Source organism: Podarcis pityusensis, assembly GCF_964106645.2.
Source record: "Podarcis pityusensis genome assembly, chromosome: 2".
Classification (NCBI taxonomy): domain Eukaryota; kingdom Metazoa; phylum Chordata; class Lepidosauria; order Squamata; family Lacertidae; genus Podarcis; species Podarcis pityusensis.
Window position 1 is genome coordinate 83,697,098 of NC_138029.1, and position 23,150 is coordinate 83,720,247.

Sequence of the window (23,150 nt, forward strand, 5' to 3'; positions counted from 1 at the left end):
CTCTACTGAAAGATCTTCACAATTTTATCCATCATACAAGCAACACCCGATAAACAATCAGTCAAAGAACATGGTGTCATTTGAGTTATAGATATGCTCAGTGGCGTAGCGTGGGGGGTGCCAGGGGGGCCGGCCGCACCGGGCGCAACATCTGGGGGGGCGCGCTCGCTGCCTCCGGAGTCGCCGAAGAGCCTCGGGCGCAGGCTGTAGCAGAGCCCCATGTCTCGTGGAACCGACGAGCTGTGCGCGCGCCCGGGCTGAAGGCGTCCGGCAGGCAGCGGCTCTCAGCCCCGCGCGTCAGGGCCGCGGAGGACGTGCCAGGCAGCCCCTCCTCACAGCCCCGCCTCCGCTGCTGCTGCTGCAGCTGCTGGGCCATGTTGCATTTTCCTCGCCTCTCTGCCCCCCTCCTCCTCCGGGCAAGCGGCGTGGTTTGGGCGGCAGCGCCAGCAGCAACTCGACTCAGATCGGCAGGTTAGGGGTTGGGGGGGGCGCAAATTACTTGCCTTGCCCCGGGTTAGGGGGCGCAAATTACTTGCCTTGCCCCGGGTGCTGACAACTCACGCTACGCCGCTGGATATGCTATGTATTTCTACTCACTAGCAAGCAACTCCAGCTACATGATTTGCAAACAGGTAGAGAGTTTTGCCATGCACATAAAATAATAACTAGATCTTCTCCGGTGAACTATTTAATGGTTGAAACAAGACATAAGGCTGGACCTCTTTTTATAAAGCAAAGTATCTCATATTTCTTAGGGAAAAGACTGGGTTTGGGCTGGCAAAATAAAAAATAAAATACAGTGGAACCTCTGGTTACGAACTTACTTCGTTCCGGAGGTCCGTTCTTAACCTGAAACCGTTCTTAACCTGAGGTACCACTTTAGCTAATGGGGCCTCCCACTGCTGCTGCCGCACGATTTCTGTTCTCATCCTGGGACAAAGTTCTTAACCTGAGGTACTACTTCCAGGTTAGTGGAGTCTATAACCCGAAGTATTTGTAACCCAAGGTGTTTGTAACCCGAGGTACCACTGTAAAATAAAATTCCTCTTTTTCCAGTTCAGCGTCAGCTTGCAGACTGAAATCTGGCTACATGATGATGGTGAAAAGACCAATCAAAAGATGTTCTCATGCTGAATGGGCAGTCATTTTTATTAGGAGTGTGTGCCTTGACCACAATAAAGCAGGATACTGCCAAAGCAGAAAAACAGGTGTTAAAGGAACACCTAGCTACTTTACTTGAATTTAAATTTCCAGGGCCTGATGAGTTGCACCAAAGGGTACTAAAGGAGCTTGCAATCTCAGTCTATAATCTTTGAGAATTATTGGAGAACATGTGAAGTCCCTGCAGACTGGAGGCAGGCAAATGTTCCCATCTTCAAAGGGGGGGGGGGATAAGACCCAGGTAACTACTGATCGGTGAGCTTGACCAGGAAAGGTCCTAGAACAGATAATTCAACAGTAGGTCTGTGAGAACTTACAAAAGGGTGTTATAATTACTAAGACCCAGCATGGGTTTCTCAAAAACAAGCCATGCCAGATGAAGCGCTCTCTCTCTCTCTCTCTCTCTCTCTCGATAAAGTTACAAGATTGGTGGATCAGGGGGATGCTTGTGTAACTTGATTTCAGTAAGGCTTTTGACAAAGTCCCCCATGATATACTTGTGAGGAAGCTGGAAAAATGTGAGCTGGATGAGGTAATTGTTAAGTGGACTGACTGACCAAACCCAGAGAGTGCTCATTAATGGTTCCTCATCATCCTGGAGAAAAGTGACAAGTGGGGGGCCACAGGGTTCTGTCCTGGGCCCACTGTTGTTCAAAGTCTTTAAAAACTACTTGGATGAACAAAATGAGGGGATCAAATTTGCAGATGACACCAAACTGGGAAGGGTAGCAAATGCCAAAAAGACAATCAGGATTCAAAATGACCTTAACAGACTGAAGAACTGGGCCCAAGCCAACAAAATGAATTTCAGTAGGAACAAATGTAAGGTTCTGCACTTAGGCAGGAAGAACCAGATGCACAAATATAAGATAGGGGTCTCCTGGCTTACCAGCAGTGCATGAAAAGGATTTAGGGGTCTTAGTATATCACAGGCTTAACATGAGTCAACAGTGTGATGTAGGAGCCTATTCTAGACTGCATCAACGGAACTATAGTGTCCAGATCAAGAGAAGTAATAGTACAGCTTGGTACTGCCTTGGTCAGACCACACCTGGAATAGTGCGCCTAGTTCTGGGTGCCACAATTTAAGGATACTGACAAGCAGAGGAGAGCAAGCAAGATGATCAAGGGTCTGGAGATGAAGCATGATGAAGAATGGTTGGAAGAGCTAGGTATGTTTAGCCTGGAAAAGAGGAGACTGAGAGGAGAAATGACAGCCATCTTCAAATATCTTGAGGGCTGTCACATGGAAGATGGAGCAAGCTTGTTTCCTCCTGTTCCACAGGGTAGGACTCGAACCAATGGGTTCATGTTACAAGAAAGGAGATTCCAACTAAACATCAGGAATAACTTTCTGACAGTAAGAGTTGTTCAGCAGTGAAATGGGCTCCCTCGGGAGGTTGTGGACTCTCCTTCATTGGAGGTTTTTAAGCAGAGGTTGGGTGGGCATCTGTCATGGATACTTTAGCTGAGATTCCTGCATTATAGGTGATTGGACTAGATGACCTTTGGGACCCCTTCCAATTCTACAATTCTATGATTCTAATGTGCTTGGAGGCTGTCTTGATTTGGCTCAGGATCCAATTCCGAATTCAAAAAATTAAACTTTGTGCCTGTCCCATTTCCTATTACATATATATTATTTAAAATTATAACCTTTTTTCTTTTTGAAAGTTTTGGCTACTAGCCTAGGAGCCCCTCAAGAGTGGATAAATGCCTACCAAAATAAAGTTAAATAAATTGTGTGTGTGTGCATGTGTTTGTACTGAGCAACTTTAAACTTTGCTTTTTAAAGCATAGACTTCAAGAAAAATAATCAACCTTCCACAATTGTCTGCTTTTAGCAGTCATGTGTGCCTTTTTCATTTAAATTAAAATATATGTAGATACTCTTTAAATCTAATCTTGTTTCCTCCAAAGAGCATTATAACACCTAGAGTTGTTGCCTGTGAATGGGGCCTTGTTCTCCTGGTTGCCATCATTCAGGACTTATATTTATCACAGTTCCTTATCAGCAATCTCAGGTCCGACAGATGGGGTATAATAAGATCTCCTTGCTGACAGCCATATAAATATTTTTTCCACCTTGAAAGGTCCTGTGATGAATGGCAGAAGTAGTATCTTTTGCTGCAAATCTCAATTGTCAGAGGAAGGACAGGGCTGTTGACACAGGTTAAACAGACTTTCATCAGAATGTAGCATGATTATCAAAAAGTTGATCAGACGGCTGTGACAAAACAATGGTATGCTCAACCATCTGCCCTTTAAGAGCAGAGGAATCTATTGCATCCCACCCTCTCAAAATCATTGTAACTTCCGCTTTACATTTCTAAAACTCCAATCTATTTATACATGACCCCGGACATGTGGTGGCTTTCTGGAGGAGTACTGCTCTGAAGGTAAAGCAAATCAAACACAGTGGTGCCTCGCAAGACGAAATTAATCCGTTCCGCGAGTCTCTTCGTCTTGCGGTTTTTTCGTCTTGCGAAGCACGGCTATTAGCGGCTTAGCGGCTATTAGCAGCTTAGCGGCTATTAACGGCTTAGCGGCTTTAAGAAAAAGGAAACAAACTCGCAAGAACTCGCAAGACGTTTCGTCTTGCGAAGCAAGCCCATAGGGAAATTCGTCTTGCGGAACGACTCAAAAAACGCAAAACCCTTTCGTCTAGCGAGTTTTTCGTCTTGCGAGGCATTCGTCTTGCGGGGCACCACTGCATATTTTTCCTTAGCTCATTACCTGAATTGTGACTGCCTAATATTTCAGAGATGACTCAGCAGACTTAGCTGATGTTGACTTGTTGTCTTTATAGTCCAGTGGATTCTTAACCTGTGTAGAAGGGTTACACCTTTCTAATATTCCTACCATTGTCCACATCAAATGAATATATGTGCCACATGCGGAATTATGGGAGCTCTCAATTGTCTTCAATTCCACAGTTGCTTTTTCTGGTGCATGGTGAGATGGCAGAGAGCTTGATTTTTAGTCTGGAGGACAAAAGCACTTCCTCCTTCTGCAGCAATTTAATATGTTTTGCCCCAAAGAATGCCCTCAAACTAGAACAAGTTTTTCACGCTTGTGTGACGTGGCTCTAACAAAGGTTACTTACCTATGCACACAGAATATAACATGGAAACTTCTCTCACTAAGGTAAATTACCAGTGAAAACAATATATCTCCAGAAAGTTATCGTACTTTTCAGGAAGGTTTTCTTCGCACCACCCTCTTCGGATCAAGGGTTGACGGTAAAATTACCACCACCCTCAGAAAATCTGAACTGAAATAGTGCTCTCATTTGATTAGAAGAATATACCTTGTTTTTCATGAACTTTGAGTGACTCTTGTAAACTTCTATTTGTTTGATTTCTTCTTCTCGATCTTCTGTGTTCAGAACTCCATTAGTCTTCAACATCTGTATTTCATCTTCAAGGTCTCTGATATTACGTTCTAGTGAAGCTATTTTTGTGTCCTAATTTTGAAAGAAAAAAAGTGTTGGTATGCAATATTTGAAAGTATAAAGTGCAATACAAGAGCAACAGAGGAAAAAGAACAGTGCTGACACAAGGAGTTGGGACAGCTTTTGGTCTAAATTTTACTGGAACATGCCCACATATAACTGTATAACCAAAAAAATAAAAATAAAAAAATGTGGACCCCCCATCCTTGTTTTCTAAACAAGGATACTGCTTCTTTGCATTCAGGCAACTCATAAAAGAAGGTGCTCTGATCTGAAACACATTGTAGTCAAAAGCTTGCCTTGATTCTAAAGCCAAGAAACCACACAGGGTGAAACTGCATAAATCATCAGCAAAGCAGGGTTATAAGTGTGTATTTTATCTTTCTATTGTAGGTCTAGCCTCTAGAGCCCTCACAAGCTGCCCATTTTGCCAGCTTCATGATCCCAGTGAAATAACATTGCCCAAGAAGGAAACAGTTTATTTAAATATGGAATGGACGGAAGAAGAAGCAGGAAAATCCTGTTGGGTGTTTTTGTGTTAGGTGTGGGCGGGTGGGTGGGTGTATTTGCTGTGCCAGCTGGTGCAGCAGGGAGGTCCAGATCAAGCCCATTGTCAGCAGATCCTTGGCACATCTACCTCCATTCCCTCTCACCTCCAAAATGACCTGTTTCAGGGGTATATTCTGGCTACCACCAGCAGGGATACTGCCAGAAGTAGCATCTGTCCATCTGCAATTTAGGCAGGCATAGTAGCAATGGAGCCTCCTAGCAGCAGAGCTCAAAACAGCTGGGCAGAACTAGGCAGTGGGACACCTCCCTCTCAGCTGAAACCCTTCCAGCATGGCGGATCAGGATTGCCCAGTGAATTAACGGACCACGGGGGGAAATAGAATAGAACCAGGTCAAATGGAAGCCACCACTCAGGATATAGAGTCCTTTTCTCCCCTTACTTGAACTTTGCCTTCCCATAATCTGGCCTCTGCTTTCCTCAGCTTTGCTGAGGAACCTGAACCCTGCTTTACTGTTCCTTAATGGAATGTTTGACACTGCCTTTCCAGAACCTGCACTTGGACTAACTTGATTTTGCCTTGGATCCCTTGCTCATGCCTAGTAAACCTCTGCCTGCTCAATCTAGAACTGCATCTGGCGGAAACCACTCCCTGGAACACATAGAAGGATCATTCTGTTTGGGCAAGCAAATCAAGAGAAGAGACATTTCCTTCCACCAGTGACTGAAAAGAATCTGCTGGCTGTTTCCCAGGATACCTATCCCAGGGCTAAGAGTCAGAAGGCTGTGCACTTTCTTGTGACGGAGGCTTGTCAGCAGTACTTAAGGGTTTAAACCATAATTGGCACCTCACAGGGTTGGTGCACACCACTAACTCTGTGACAAGGAGTGTATCTGAAGAAGTGTGCTTGCACACGAAAGCTCATACCAAGAACTAACTTAGTTGGTCTTAAAGGTGCTACTGGAAGGATTTTTTTATTTTGACTATGGCAGACCAACACGGCTACCTATCTGTATCTGTGACAAAGGTATCCTAGAAAGGTGAAGGCTGGAACCCTGAACAGGAACAACGTTCGTTGCAGGTCCAAACTTGTACCACTGACATGTAAACTCAGAACCCAAAGAGGTCCTGAAAAAAGTCCCCAAATGGGCCCAGTATATAGTTTCTGACATCCTTGTTGAGAACCAAAATGGAGAGAGAATTCGAAGAGCTACTGCAAACTAATTGTGTACAAAAAGCAACCCTTCAAACATGAGGTCTTAAAAGTTCAGTCTATGAACCTTAAAAGCAGCTGATACGATAGCAACATTAAAGGCGCTTATTGAAACTACGATCACTTCCAACATCAGGCACAACAAACCACTTGAAAACTTAAAGGAAGGGAATGACGAAATCACAGCACTCTGCATCTTTACATCTTCTGTTTTCTGGAAAATACGTGCATTGTAAAGTTGCACATTTAAAAATTCCCCCTAACAAAGAAAGATAGTTCTGAGGAAAATATAATGAAGGGTAGCATTAAAAAAACTTAAAAATATAAAACTATTATGTTCTATAAATGATGTATCAAAATTCATTTACTAGTAGTAAGGTATTTCTGATGTTCTATCCCATCATCAGGAAGCAAAGAAAGAGTTAAAGTTACACGTAAAGCACTGAAACACTATTACACATATCTGCAAATGGCTATTCCAGTTTGGCTCCAACTCAAAACCACAACACAGATCCCACAAAGCCAATGCACAACTGTTCCACACAAAAGCAGTGGTGAAGAATAATCTAAATTGCCCAGTCAGATTATTATTTTTATCATTGTTGTTACTTTTTAGGTTTTTGGTATTTGTACCTCACCTTTCTAACAAGGCAACTAAGCATTCATAAGCAGTAATTTAATTTAATTCAAAGAACAGTGATTCTATTTTCATGAAATGCCAATGAATACATTTCTCAGAATTATCCATAAATGCTTTCCATGAGCAATTCTGTAAGTAATTGTGAGTAGATTGCTCACAAAATGTGTCTAATGAGCATGAAGTACATTATGTAATAAAAATTTAGGAAGCAATCTTGAGACAATTAACTCAAAGAGGAATTCCCGCAGAACAAAAAGAACTTGCAAAGAGTGAATGGTTTTAAGATGGCAGCCTAACCGCTAGATCTTCCAGCCATTTTCTTTCTGGAAAATAAGCATGTATAAGAATCTTTAAGAAGCAACAGGGATTTACAGTACTACAAAACTTTGCTGTAGGGCAAATCTTGTCTTCTCCCAAGCTCCTAAAATTTGCAAAAAGATTTAAAAAGTTCAGAGGAAACAAGACTAAGCAGACTAGGTTTAGGAAGAAATACCCTGTCAAAAGTGCACTCCGGTAATAAGATAAAAAGGTAAAGGTAAAGGACCCCTGATAGTTAAGTCCAGTCGTGAACGACTCTGGGGTTGCGGCAGTCATCTCGTTTTATTGGCCGAGGGAGCCGATGTTTATCTGCAGACAGTTTTCTGGGTGGCCAGCATTACTACGCCACTTCTGGCGAAACCAGAACAGCGCACGGAAACACGGTTTAGCTTCCTGCCGGAGTGGTACCTATTTATCTACTTGCACTTTGATGTGCTTTTGAACTGCTAGGTTGGCAGGAGCTGGGACCGAGCGACGGGAGCTCACCCCGTTGCAGGGATTTGAACTGCCAACCTTCCAATCGGCAAGCCCTAGGCTCAGTGGTTTAGACCACAGCGCCACCTGAGTCCCAGGTAATAAGATAGGAAAAGCATAAAGAGTCATTCACAAAAAAAGAGCAATCAAAGGAGAATCTCATGCAAAGTACTGTATACTGTGATTCTGTCCTTGTGTTCATACTGGTCTCGAAAATATCTAGATCTAGCTTTAGAACTAGAGAAAGGGCAGCCCCGTGCAAAGTTAACACTACACACTACACACTAAGCTTTGCAGCAGCAGTGCTTTAACATACCTGATATATCACAGCTGGATCAATATATATAGACGGCTGTCTCTGCAAGAACCAAGGTAAACCACAAATTCATTCAGTTAAGAACTCTTGATGCACCCACTTCCTCTCTTGCACATGTAACACAGTTGTCACCATGTATGTCACAGTTTTCCCAAATTCTGTATACTTTAATTATAGAAATTCTCTAGTAGCCATTCCAATGGATTCCCCCTTGAAATAAACAGAAATAAGTTCTTGCAAATCTTCCACACGCATAGATGATAGTTTGATTTCTTATGTCCATCGTTTCTGAGTTCCCTGAATGTAGTCCTTGTGTATATTATAGGGGCTTTACCAATGCCTTTTCATTGAGAAAACCTAATAGCTACAATGCCAAAATATGGGGTCCCATATATTGGAGAATATGTCTAATTTTAAAGAAAGCCTCAGATGCAGGTATCTACTCCTCCTCATAATTGCCACCAAAGATTACAACCCAAAGATATAATTTCAGTAGTTGCAAGGGCTTGCGATCTTGCACCAAGATTTTTCAAGGTTTTTCCTCCAAGATCTGTCTTCTGAGACTATTTCTGAAGTTCTCATGAGTTTTGAATGGTAGTAGAAGGTCTGCTTCCATAAAGGTGGTTTGAAGCCCTATTGCACATACAGAGCTTTCCCACATATGCCTTTCGAATGGGAACAATGTGAATAACATTAACTCCTTATCCAGGCATTCTATTTTTATAGGAAACTATTAAAAAAGGAAGGAAATTATTCCATTCAGAAGAGTTTCCATGTCCCTGAAGATTTGAAGTCTCTCAGAAGAAGAGAGGGCAATAGGACATCTGCAGGATTATCCTTTGAAAGTTGTACTTCTCTGATTTTTTTAATCAGAGTACATTACTACATTACAGGGCATTAAATTATGTGGGCATTAAATTATTAGAGGGCATTAAATTATTGTTTAGTCGTTTAGTCGTGTCCGACTCTTCGTGACCCCATGGACCAGAGCACACCAGGCACTCCTGTCTTCTACTGCCTCCCGCAGTTTGGTCAGACTCATGTTTGTAGCTTCGAGAACACCGTCCAAATTAAATTATTAGAGGGTATTAAATTATGTGCATTAAAAGCCCATTTAAAAATGATACACAAAAATGCATTACTTTAGGAGAAATTGTTTGCAAAAATGTGTGTATTAGTCAAAACTGCAGGCAAAAATGTGTTTAGTAAGAAAAAATGCATTAAAATCCACACAAATTTCCATGTGTTGTTGTTTTAAAGAAAAAAGTCCCCCAAAGTGCTGCAGAAATGTGGAAAACCGGATTTAAGATTGGGAAAAATGAGAAAATGAAATTGACAGGATCACCAATCCGTACCCAAGAGCAAGGCAAAATCACAAGGAAGGAAAGCTGAGGTCATTTGGGAGGTCAGTTCTCAAAATGCATGCCACCCAGATAAGGAAGATCTGGAGACAGGATATTGCAAGACTGTTCAGAATGGGAAAGGCTTGCAGGGTCATTAAGAAGACTGGAAGCAGTATTGTTGAAGATTCACTTTTATGCACAAAGTCTGCTAACAGGAAGGGGGAGATATACAGACAGTGCCTGGTACAACTGAAAGTGGCTGGAGTAAGGCAAAGAACCACTCCAACTACTTGAGACCAAGAACATGCAATGTGTCAAGGAACAGAGTCCACCTCCTCAGGGATTAGCATGGTCTGGAGGGAGATAGAGTGGGGATGGGCAAGAAGGTAATGTAAGCGGTAAGAAGGTAAAGAGGAAGCTGCTGCTGGAATTGAACACAGCCTGGATCCATTTGCCACCTTCTCTAAGCAGTATAGGGCAGGCACAATAACTGCTCGGTACCTCTATCGCTGCTCATGCTCAGTCCGACCTGCTCTCCAAGAAGGAAGTGAGGAGGAAAGGGAGCACCATCATTCACCACCTTGCTAACCAGCTATCTCAGTGGCAAGGAAGCAGGTGGTGGTGACGATGCAAAGAAGGAGAATCAGCAAGTAGGCAACAGAAAGCAGAATGTGGACCAACTAAGGGAAGAGGAGTCTGCCCTTCTTCCCAAGGAACTCCCCAAACCTGGAACTAATACTATAGTCCTGTCCAGAATGCATGTGGTCCATTTGGTAATCGGGGGGGGGGGGGGGCGGGGTTGACTATTTTCCTACTTTTAAAGAAAGCATTTTTAAAGCAATGTTCTGCCCAGATAGGGGACCTAGTATTGCAAGGGCTTATTCTCTTCCCACTTTGCAAATTTGATAATGTGGACAACAAAATTACAAAATCATGTAAAAACAGCACATACATGATTCCATATTCTTTATCCCATACATACAATAAAACAATGTGTTATTTTTAGGGAAACCTATGGGTTTTTTTCTTTGGAATATTCCTTTTATGTCATCTTTAGGTAGTTCAGTATGCATGTGCATTATGAACTGCTTTTGCAATAAAAATATTCAATTCCAGTAAATCAACAACAAAACAAAACCTCATGCTAAGACTCTGTTTTCCAATATGAATTACTGCAAAGTTACTTGTGGACACTTTTAAGCAAAAACAAAAACAAAAAAACCCCCAGAAATTGAAATCAATCAGGCATCTTTTTTTAAAAAAAGGATTTATAATTCTATTTTCTTTACAATTCTTATTTTATTAGACAAAAAAGAAGAATCCAAGCTAATAATCATGCCTGCAAGAATTATTTTTCCTTCAGGGAAAATATGCAAAAGGCAATCACTCAGTACTGAAAGTAACAATAACGCTTAAATACATTCTTCCTTTTAGGATGGCTGCTGTGTCTAACCATCACTAATGTCTTTCAGATAGCTAGATTTCTCAATACAGTGGTACCTCTACTTATGTTCACTTCTGGTTACGTATCCTTCAGGATACATGCGCGGCAAACCTGGAAGTATTTTTCTGGGTTTTGCTGCGCGCGCATGCACAAAACCACTCTATGCACTGCGCGCATGCACAGAAGCACCAAACCGCACCGTGCACATGCACACCTCTGGATATGCACACCTCGGGATCTGACTGGAGCTCCAGAACAGATCCCATGCGCAACCAGAGGTACCACTGCATATCAACAAATTGACTAGTTTATATAGATATCTATCAGTCTCACAAACTTTGCTGACGTATTATTTCCATTAAAAAAAAATCTGTCAGAACATTATTTAGTGTGACATAATGATGTAGAAAACCTGAACAAATTGTTTCAAAGAACCAAAAGTTAGTATTTTTCAGAAGGCATTTAAGTGATGCGTTTCCCCCAAAGCACCATTGCCTGACTTTCTTTAGAGTAAAACAAGGCTTTACTTCTTCTTTGTAGACACTCTGAACTTATAAGTTGAATGTGCAAAAAAAAAAACCAACAACAACCTAGTTGTTGGCTGGATGCCTGCCTCCCAACAGTTCCTTTGCCTGAGCTGCTGTGATGTCATGAAATGTTCATAAACATTCTAAGTAGTCAAGAAAAACCATCTATAGAAGAATGTTTGGAAACAATGGCAGCTCTGTGAGGAAAACGAAAGGCTAAGACAAACCATTACATAGAGCTTAAGGAATGGAAGATTTGTGGCCACTGCAGCAGAATAGGAGGGTTGACTGCAGGGAAACTGGGTGATATAATGGTCTGGTAGGTTAGGAAGCTAAGGGAGAGGTATCTTGGAGGTAGCATGGCTAAAGGAAGGGGGCAAAGTAGGAAGTCCCCTGAGAAACAAACTGCTGGAGGAAGAACAGATAGATAACCCACAAGTCTGATGAAAAGAAGGTTGGGGACAATGAAAAAAGCAAGGGTACCTTACAATGACAGGGTAAGGTGTGTGATCATTGAAGAAAGGTAAAGGTAAAGGTGGGCCAGGAAAAACATGTTTGGGCTTCCAAACAAAACATGAGGTGGGTTCACTTGTGGTATCTATCCCAGCAGTGCCCTAAGGACTCCCCCCAGCCCCAGCCCCATGGCCAATTGCTTTGGAACGTCAGCACAGGTATCCATTGGAATGGAATATCAGTGTTCCAGACACCCATGCATTTTTTGCATACCTAGAAACCTTGTAGCCACCCAGGATAAATTATCTGGACCCACACTGGCCCAGGACACCATCATACCAGTTTACCACAGAAGCATTGTTAAACTAGCCACTGCAAGGACATGGCAAGTTCCGGCATGAGGGAGGGGATTAATGGAGATCTTGGTAAGGAGACTGGACTCAGGAGGTGAAAAAGAGATATTATGGGGAAAGTCTGACAATTAGATTTTTTAAAAATTAAATTGAGAAAGCTTAAGCAAAAAATAAATAAATACATGACATAAAACTTTCATGTATACCTGGGAGCCATGTTGATAGTATATATATAATATCTATATATTATGTTATCACTGTCCAAAAAGTATTATCTTTGTACTGTGTAAAAAAAAGGGGGGATATCAGGAACAAACCCAAAGAGTTTTGGTTTGTTAAACAAGCCTGATTCATAACTAGTTTTCAAAGTTGGCTTGCACTGAAACTGACCAAAGTTTATTTTACACTACACCCCCCTGGTTTGTATAACACAACAGATAGGATTCTACTAAGTTGTTACGTGTATGGAATGAGGTCCACTCATACAATGGGACTTCCAATCCCTCCCCCGTGCCCCCTAAATCTGCAATGGAGGGTGGGGAGGAAACCCAGAATGGGTCTAGCACATGGGTAGGCAAACGAAGGCCCGGGAGCCTGATCCGGCCCAATCGCCTTCTCAATCCGGCCCACGGATGGTCCAGGAATCAGCGTGTTTTTACATGAGTAGAATGTGTGCTTTTATTTAAAGTGCATCTTTGGGTTATTTGTGGGGCATAGGATTTCATTCATTTCCCCCAAAAAATATAGTCCAACCCCCCACAATGTCTGAGGGTCAGTGGACTGGCCCCCTGCTGAAAACGTTTGCTGATCCCTGGTCTAGCAGGTGCACAAGGGAAAGTCCAGTTGTGGGTGCAGACCTTGTTCCCCACATGCATGCATACACCATTTATCGCTACGCTGGAATTCCACCCAACAAGCAGATATTCTATGAAGATGAAACTAAACACTTGGGTGTGTTCTTTTTCTACCCACATGGGAGGGGTTGAAAGAAGAAAGGCCACATTCTTTGGAGTCTGGTAAAGGAGCCCACGGGGCAAGTTAAGCGTTGCCCCAGCTACAACAGCCCAAAGAACTCCAAGCGAGCCACTTACTTTGACAAAAGCTAGATAGAGATAGGCTGAGGCCTCTTAAGCTTCTGCCTCCAGCACACCTTTCCTAGGCTCCAAGCACCAACTCTCTGGCCTGCGGACCAACAAGATAGGTTGAGAGGCACTTGGTCTCTCAGGCCCAGCCAAAGGGTCCTAGCTCTGGTTCTATAGGCCCTAGCGCTGCAGGCTCTAATTCAGGGGCTCTTGCCCACAAGGCCCTTTTCACTACCACAATGACTGGTTCCTGGGCCAATGATATTGCAGCATGTGACTCTTTCCTCTAAGGAGCTTGAGGCAGCACACATTATTCTTTCTCTCTTCCCTTTATCTTCAGAACAATTCTCTGAAATATCTTGCTTGCATTATCCAGCCAGATGGGCGGGATATAAATACTATTATTAGTATTATTATTTTATATCTTTTTTTTAAGGATATAAATAAATGTGTAGATTAGGCTGAGAGACGGTCATTGACTCAAGTCACTTGGTAAGCTTAATGGCTTTGTTTTCAATCATTGCATAGGGGGATTTACATAGGACTGAGCAAACTGGAAAGAATTCTGCCAGCCATTCCGTTGCCAAAAAATTTCCAGAAAGTAGAATATTTGCCGTTTGTCAAATGCATAGTGTTCACTGGAGCCCATGACTTTGATGAGTCTAACCCTGAGGCACAAACATTTTAGCGTTTCGTATCATTGAGACTTACCCCTTCCCTCAAAATGGTAACTGGTTGAAAGTGGTTGCAAATGTAAAAACACCTCAAAAGAGTGAGAGCTAGAGTGATCAAATGAAATGGTGCAAATCACTATATCAATAGTGCACATGACTCCATACCAATACGTGAAATAGTGACCTACCTCACTGAAGTACTATGTGAATAAATGAAGTAAGGAAAGGATCTAAATGCATTCTGCTTATAGTGCGGGGGGGGGATGCATACTGTCATGTAAATAGCTGCCTAAATCTAATCAACACAGTTTTGATTTGATCATATCTTAATGTTGCTATAATTACTATATCTTTACTGTACCTGCATTTTCCCGTATGTAAGGAGTACAAGTAAGGAGTACAATGTCCCAAATATTTATATTTGTTAAAAATGTGCATGCTCTGTAACACAGATAAACATACCTTGATACAATTTTACTTCACAGTATGCCTACTGTCCAAAGGAGTCTCCTCCTGAATTAAGAATGGTGGCAACAGGTGTGAAGAATGATTATGGTGCAGAATGGAGAATAATAAGTCTGCTTTGACAAAACATGAAACTTCTAAAGTATTATTATTCTGCTCAGAAAAGCCACTTCTGTTTCCCGGTCTCTAAAACCTGCAAACTCGAATTGTTCGGTCTCTTGCTACAAATATGTCACCAGGCAAGTTGCTTGAGAAAACAGCTGTGCTGGCTGAGAGAAAAGGGTGCAATATTTTTTATTTGTCAGGAAAATACGGCACAATGAAAAATGACATCCTTTTGGGAGACAATGAATATTATCATATTTTGCCCAAAGTGGTAGCATCCCACACTAAGTATGGGATGTTTAACAGATACGACACGCATTTGGGAACAAAATGTGGGTGGCAATGTGACACAGTCATGCTGTGCAAACCCATGTCTATAATAAAAGCTAAGAATCATTTTATGCTTCAGCCAGCAGGCATTAGTGGTGGTTATCACATTAAACTGAAGTGTGCATTAAAAGTCCATACCTTCATTTCTATGACGGTCTGAAGAGCTTTCGTCTTTGCTGGCTCAGGCTGAAGCTGGGTCCTTCTGTGCAGTTCCTGTGGAGGAACACGATAGAAGTAAGCTTGGCGACTCATCTTCCCATCATTTATTTTGTCACTGATGCAGATCTTCGGCAGCTCACAGCAGAATCCAAAGTTCAGACAAGCCCAAATGCTACAGGTGCACCACTGCCTATAAATCCCTCTAGCATCTCTGCAGCCTCTATCTTATATTACAGGCAAGGCTGCCAGCACATGCGCTATTTCTGAAACCTTTATCAATAATTAATGTCAACGGTGACAAAGGCAGCATGTTGCATTTGGACCGAGAGAGATTACAACACGGCTGCGTCTCTGTCCAGGCATCAAATAAGTAATTCAATTATGTTGAACACTGTATGGCTAATTCAAAAAAACGGCAGGGGGTGGAAATGTCACATAAAATCTTCTGCTGAACTTCACCACTCAAAGAGTTTTTCTACTGATATTTGAAACAAGCAATTTGCAGACATTACATTCAAATTTGACATTTTCAGAATAGTAATTATATAGTGAATTGATGCAGCTCTAAAGCAGCTTTATTATGTTGGCTTGTCTTTTCTTTCATGATACGGTATTTTTGGAACTTGCACTTCAATCCATAAAGATATTTACTTGCAAGTTAACCCCACTAATTTCAGCAAGACATACTTCCAAATTAACATGTTTAAGGATCTGAATGTCTACCTAATACATTAAGCAGGATGTTTTCACTGCACAAGGGTGTGTAATTAGAAAAGTGATGTAAAGCATAATCCATTGTGACGTTTTCGTGTGCAAGCCACAATGAAATGTTGAGAATAACACAAGAACACTATATACATAGCTATTTACTATTTCAAATTAAAGGGAAGTTGAGATAATTTAAATCTGACTTTTTAAAAAATAAAAGATTCACACCCATGCAGCCCCTCCCCCCAGAAAACCCTTCAATTTTTGTGTGTGTTGCTAATGACAATTGGCTTTGGCACCTCCATCCATCATCTTTTCTTTCTCTCACTATGTGCAAATGACCAGCTTAATTCTGACTTCAACTAGGACCTGTCCCATGTCTGTCTCATGTTCTAGTCTGTTACAGTGAGCTCATGTAATTCAGCCAAAAGGTGAAGCCATTTGTCAACTTGCCAACCATACACATAACTTTAAAAAGGGGAACCAAAGCAATTCACACAACACTCATATCATAGTGAAATAATGCTGTAAACATATCAGTAAAACAACAGTGTATCAGTCACAGAAATCAAAGGACCTGGAACCAGTAGGAACAAAGAGAACACCTGGCTAAACACCCCAGTGGGTGCCCTCCTGATAGCAACTGAGAGATCAGTGCACATGGTAGATGCCACCACAGAGGCGGCCATTTTTTGCAGCCAAAGTATGATTCAGGTTCAAATCTCAAAATGAGATAATACTGACCACGACAGGGACATCATTGAATTGTTGATTCTCGATAGAGCTAATAAAGCTTCATTCACCTTCCCAAACAGGGCTAATTAACTACTGTTTGCCATAAAACTATTGATTGTGCTTCTATAAATAGCAGAAAGGAAAGTGCCAAAATGGAATAACAACCATTTGTTTTTTGTACCCTGCCCATATGACTGGATTGCGCCAGTCACTGTGGGCGGCTTCCAGCAAAACATACAGAAACACAAGAACACCACACATTTAAAACATCCCAATGCAGGGCTGCCTTCAGATGTCTACGGAAGGTCATATAATTATTTATATTCATCTGATGGGGAGAGAATTCCACAGGGTATGCTTGAGCACTCCATTCATTCTTCATTATCTGTTCAAATCAGATTATTTATCATTCAGTTTCAACTGTAATCAAAGTATCCCATTAGATGCCCTAATCTAAATCCTGTTGGTCATCCTGCTTGTGGACTTCCTATTGCCATTTGGATCAGCCACCATGGGAACAGGATTCTAGACTAGATGGGCCTTTGGTCTGATACTTAATGACTCTTCTTATGTTCTTACAGATGCTACATTAGGCCAAGTTAGACACCTGTGATGTGTGAATGCATCATAGACACCTATTTCTTTTCCAAACAGGGGTCCAGTTTGAATCAGGAGTGTGGTACCAGGGGTGGGAGGGAAATTCCCCTTCCCATTCTGCAGTCCTCTTTCCAATCACCTGTATTAGTCATGGAGGGAGACACGTAAGCACACAGGTGCCTGAATGTTTCTCCTCCATAGCTAATTGAGAAGCAATTTAGCTTGCAGAACTGGGATGGGGGTTTAACTTCCCCTTGTGCTAAGGCTCCAGACCAAGTCAGCTGCACCCATGACAGCTTTTAGCAAGGAAAAAAGATATCAGAGATGAATCTGAGGTTATGTCTAGATTGGCCCACAGTGACTGAGAAAAAGCATCCATCGTCATCAGCTTATACCCTATCCAGCTCTTAACAAGACAGAAAAGAGAAATTAATGCTGCAGTAGCTGGTCTGAAGTTTACAACAATACAGTACCTTTCAGCCTAGCAAGAATTAAGCCTCTCAAGCAGACAATAGGATAATATGGTCTAACTTTATACAACTGCAGAGTCCAAGCTAGTTCCTCAGTTTGAGCAATTTGTTGCTCTGTAATCAAAGGTTGCATGAATCTCTGCCTGTCTTCACCTCTGCCAAGCTGCCAGCTTGCCTGCCTGCCTGCCTGCCTGGAGGGCATCAGCCCTAGAATAGGGGTAGAAAACAAGATGCCTTTCAGATGTTGGGCACATAGACTTCCACCAGCTCAAACCAGTATGACCAACAGTCAGTTACAGTCCTAAACATCAGGAGGGCATTAGGTTGGCTCCATTTGTTTCAGAGTAATGCCAAGGAAATAGTGAGCTTGGGGCGGGGGGCTTTCATCAATATTTTCCCTTTGCATGAGCACCCCAGTGTTTCATACCTATTGGCAACCAGGGAGCAGGAGCCAGGAGAAGCCTAGATTCCTTTCACCCTTCTAGCTTCTAAATGGCAAATATAAAAACTTGTCATATTGCCTCCTTGAGACGTGTCATAGAATCACAGAACTGTAGTGTCTTCCATCCCTTTGTGTATAGGGGAGTGTCTGGACTATTCAGTTTGAGGTGATGGCATGACTGCATCCATTAACAACAGTTTGGTTTGATGGACGTCAGCAGCAAGAAGCTGCTTCTATGAAACAAATTTTGTTTCCCAATAAACAGAACTGTCACCTCCTTATTTATTTGTTTAGTTACCTACGTTTCTATCCCACCTCCCAGCCAAGTTCTAGAAGCACCTTACAGATATTTATCAGCATAAAATAAATCAGCAATAATGAGGCTGTTACTATGGAGCAGGGCTCCCATCCACTAGCAGGACCAATGGTCAGGTACGATGGAGTCAAAGAACACATGGGGTGGTGGTCACAAGTTCCACATCCCTGATATAGAGCATCAAGAACACAACATTATAAGACTTCAATACAAAGCCAGTCTTCTTTATGGGGATAACTGCAGAGTGTGATGATACACTGCAATGTATTGTTGTTTTTAAACTGTGTGCCGTCAGGGCTGTATCATTCACTTCTGTGTCAGAGAAAGCTTTGTGTATGTACTGAACTTGAGAAGTCCCCACTCACACACCCCTGCTCTCTAGAATGTGCATAAGGGGAGTTGGATCAGACCTTATACTTTTTACCACAAGTTATTTTCTTATCTCCATGGCAACTGTGAAGGTTCTTATACAATATCATATTCCTAGTGGATTTTGAAGTCTTGAAGTGCTTTGTGAGCTTTAAATACAATTTTCAAATGCGTATTTTAAAAGGCTTTAGAATTATTCTTTATCTTTAATTCTTGGAGCAGTAAAGTAGAAACAAACAAACAAACAATTTCAACACGGGACTAAATTACATTAGTCTTATTTACCGGGATTATCAGTCCTTGCCTCCTTACAATGCATATGGTGTTCCCCCACATTTGTGTTGACACTGCTACTTCTGGACCTCTATTCAAGGATTTCTCAGACTAGGTTTATGCCAACTTTTCGAGTTATTGGATTTTGGTAGTGCTCTTCATCTCATGTGCACCAGCTTCATGGTGCTACAGTGGTACCTCAGGTTAAGTACTTAATTCGTTCCGGAGGTCCGTACTTAACCTGAAACTGTTCTTAACCTGAAGCACCACTTCAGCTAATGGGGCCTCCCGCTGCTGCTGTGCCGCCGGAGCACGATTTCTGTTCTCATCCTGAAGCAAAGTTCTTAACCTGAAGCACTATTTCTGGGTTAGCGGAGTCTGTAACCTGAAGCGTATGTAACCTGAAGCGTATGTAACCCGAGGTACCACTATACTTACAGAGTCTGTGGGAGTAGCTTCCTTCCTGTAGAACCAGTTTACCATCCCTTTTCCTCAATCTTCCTCCCCACAATCCATCCTTGACCTTACAGCAGAAATATGAGGGAGAAGTTTTATTCTCCATTGTATTTCCATTGGCAGAGTGGCCATAACAATCTGCCCAGTTAGTTAGTTAGCTAGCTAGCTATTTTTGAAGCTACTTCTGCATGAAAAACTGTGCATATCTGCACAGCTCCAAAGATAATCTTTCAGGAATGAATGTTGTTATCTGCACTGCTTCCTTCAACAGATGCAGGGTGCAGGAAAAGGGGGAATGGGGTATGAATACGCAGGAATAGAAGCAGCAAGAGGGAGCAACTAGCAGGGTAACTCACAGGGGAGGTGGAAGATCATCAAAGGCAGGGGATTTGCAGGACAGTACTTGTGAAGTAAGACGCCAAAAGCTTCTGATAGCTGGCTGCCTCTGCTTTCACTATAGACTTTCACTCACACACATATTCCATTCCCTGGATTCTCTCATTACCATTGCAAGTCTGTTATTGGAATTGCCTTCTGCGAGCTCACATTGCACCCCTTGGCTGGAGTTTGGGGTCCCCCTCAGCACCCGCTGTGGCTGGTTCCAGGGGCAGACCATGTGCCACTCACTGACGAAGGATAAACAAATGCTGTATAAGGTAAAGGCAGCCTAGTTGGCCATTATTATTGAGCTGGCATGCAAGTCCAGACTCAGCTAAGGAACCACAAATGTATTTCTGAAACTCAGCAGTGAGAGAAAACAGGAGGAACACCCACTGTCTGTGTATACCTGTCCATGGAAGTGTGCATCTGCAGACTTGGGTTAGAAGAAAGAAGACGGTGACCTTCTGGACATCATGCAGATTCCTTTTTTTTTTTTTTTTTTTTTTTTTGCACCCTGTGACATATTTGTTGTTGTTTAGTCATGTCCGACTCTTCGTGACCCCATGGACCAGAGCACGCCAGGCACTCCTGTCTTCCACTGCCTCCCGCAAGTTTGGTCAGACTCATGCTGGTAGCTTCAAGAACACTGTCCAGCCATCTCGTCCTCTGTCATCCCCTTCTCCTTGTGCCCTCCATCTTTCCCAACATCAGGGTGTTTTCCAGGGAGTCTTCTCTTCACATGAGGTGGCCCAAGTATTCCAGCCTCAGCTTCAGGATCTGTCCTTCCAGTGAGCTCTCAGGGCTGATTTCCTTAAGAATGGATAGGTTTGATCTATGACATATAGCATGGACTTATGTTATGCACAAGGAACTATTACAATGTGTCCCGTGAGCAGCAATTGCTTTTGTGAAAAATGAGTGTGTCATGAACTGGCAGGACGACGGGGAGGAGGAAGAGGATCCTGGCGAGGAGTGTAGCTGGGGGTGGGGCACACCGGGGGATGAGGAAAGAGAGGTTGATGTAGGAAGTACTCACGGCGTGATGGAGGACGGCGAGGGGATGGGGGATAGTCAGTGCCAGATTTACATATAAGTTAAACAAGCTATAGCTTAGGGCCCCACTCTCGGGGGGGGGGGCAAAAAATTCAAAGGACAAAAAAACTGGATGTACATTTCCAAAATGTAAGATAAAAAACAAATAAAATATAACCTACAAACAGCAACAGTGGCAAATGGCTTTAGATACCTATTAGGTCCATAAATTACCATATAGCATATATTCCAACACAAAAAACAGTGACAAATTGTTATTGACAGAGGACAGCTGGAAATATAAAGGGCCCCATTACCTTCAGTAGCTTAGGGCCTCATCAAACCTAAATCCGGCCCCAGGGACAGTGCACAGGAACCAAAACAGGACCCATCACCAGAGCCAGAGGGTCCCCTGTCTCCACTAACTCTGTGGGTCCTGAGGCATAGGGAGCAGAAGGAGGGACCTTCTAGGAGGCTGAGGCAGGCAGAGGCCCACAGCCCAGCTCCCTAGCTGGCCAGGTGGGGCTCGCTAGCTCTTGGAGGAGGTGTGTGATTCCTCAGTTGGAATAGGCTCGGGACAGGTGAGGGTCCCATGCCTCATGAAGCCCAGATGCTGCAATCAGTAGGCAAAGTACAGAAAGGAAGCAGAGCTGAGGTGCTGTGTCTGCTCAAGGTTCTCTTCAGTGGCTAAGAGCAGCTGCAGCAAGGCAATCTCAATTGAGACTACAACAGCCAGGCCCCTCCCCCTGATTCTGAATGGGGAGGAAAGGGCACAGGTGATTTTTATAGAAGAAACCTCCCAACATAAATTAAATTCAATCCCACTTTTAACATCTCATCTAGTTTATTCCTTAGTTGTGCTGAAATTCTATGCACTTTTATGCATGCATAGGATTGCGTTGTAAATCACGAAGTTTATTATGTAGCCAAAGCTATAAACGTTTAGATACCATTGCTTTTTTGGAAGATATTTTAAGATTGTATTTAATTCTCCCTCTGAAACCAATGGGACTTAAAAGTGCTTATCCTTGGCTGGGTTATGCCCTGTATATGTCTATTAAGATGCTGAGTGTCAAATAATATGTAACTTCAAATGCAGGAGTCAAAATGGCGGCTGTTTCTGGAATTCCACTCTGGGAGAGTAACACCAAGATTAGCCTAAAGTAAGCGGAATCAACTGAGAAAGTTTAAGCATTAATGTATAATGCCTTTAAAATACCTAACTACTGTATCCTTATTCAATATTATCAATAAATTCCTTACTGCATTTGTATCTTCACCAGCAGGTCCCAGGGCGGTGGAGTTACAACAATTTAAAATTCAGAATGAAAAATGGTTGAAAAATGGTCTTCAAAACACACATCTCAGGTATCAAAGGTTAAAGAGGCGTGTCTTCAGCATTTGCCAAAAATTATATCAGAGCTGGGGGGAGGGGAGTTGGCCATGCAAAAGAGCAACTCTGTCAGAGCCCATCAACAACTATTACATTATGTTTGAAAACTGAACAGCTCCCAAAGGCACTTAGGATGAATTGGCACATGAACTGAGTGTCATACATCGTCCATGGACACAAGCCAGAGTTTCCACCCCTTATGTCAAAGATGTATAGGCTTTCAGAGACGAGTATTCCTAGATGTCTATCATAAGATGCAGACTTGCCTCATAATACTTTTCCTGTTTGCAGTATAAATCAAACTTGCTAAAAGCTTTTCTTCCCTATTCCTGATGGTAAAATGCAACAGACAATGGAATTCTGGAGAAGATCAGAAAGTGACTTGCAGTTTATTATTTTGCGTAGGAAAACCCTTCCAATTGGATTCAAACGTTTCTAGGTTTCCAACAAGCCAAGCATTGTTCTGTGTATAATTAACTCTGTAACCGGAAGGTGGGTTTGTTTTGTTGTATTCATTATGCCTATTTGTGGTGTTCCTTTTGGGGAATGTAATTTATATTTTTCCCCTCACGACTCCTGTGGAAGATAGTTTGATTAAACAATTACCTAGATTACATTCTGAATATTTTATGAAGTTTCTATAATACATACAACCTTTTCCTAAATGGTCTAGTTAGGTGTGAGTAGTGAGGTAGCTAAGTTTGCCAATGACATGGAATTGTTCAGGGTGATAAGAACAAAAGGGACTAGGAGGAACTCCATAAGGATCTCTCCAAACTGCAGGGGAATTAATACAGCAAATGCAATTCAATGTAAGCAGGTATAAAATGATGCGCATTGGGGCACACACACACCCAAAAAATTCACATATACACTTATGGGATCTGCACTGGCAGTGACTGGTCAAGATTTTGACTTTGGAGTTGTAGTTGCCTATTGTGCAGCCACTGTGAAAAAA

At 42.3% G+C, this 23,150-nt stretch overlaps 1 protein-coding gene across 11 annotated transcripts in view; it reads right to left on the bottom strand.

Annotated features, from left to right (window-relative positions):
- ERC2 (ELKS/RAB6-interacting/CAST family member 2) overlaps positions 1-23,150 on the bottom strand; it is a 526,798-nt gene that overhangs the window by 366,764 nt on the left and 136,884 nt on the right. For all 11 annotated transcript variants that reach the window (XR_013983315.1, XR_013983316.1, XR_013983317.1 and 8 more), the window contains 2 exons: positions 15,000-15,074; positions 4,472-4,627 (listed from right to left, as the gene is read on the bottom strand). Coding sequence is in view for 3 of the 11 variants with exons in the window: in XM_080996735.1 (XP_080852861.1) it covers positions 4,472-4,627; positions 15,000-15,074 (231 nt within the window). In the remaining 8 variants the exon portion in view is untranslated. The remainder of the gene's footprint in view (positions 1-4,471; positions 4,628-14,999; positions 15,075-23,150) is intronic.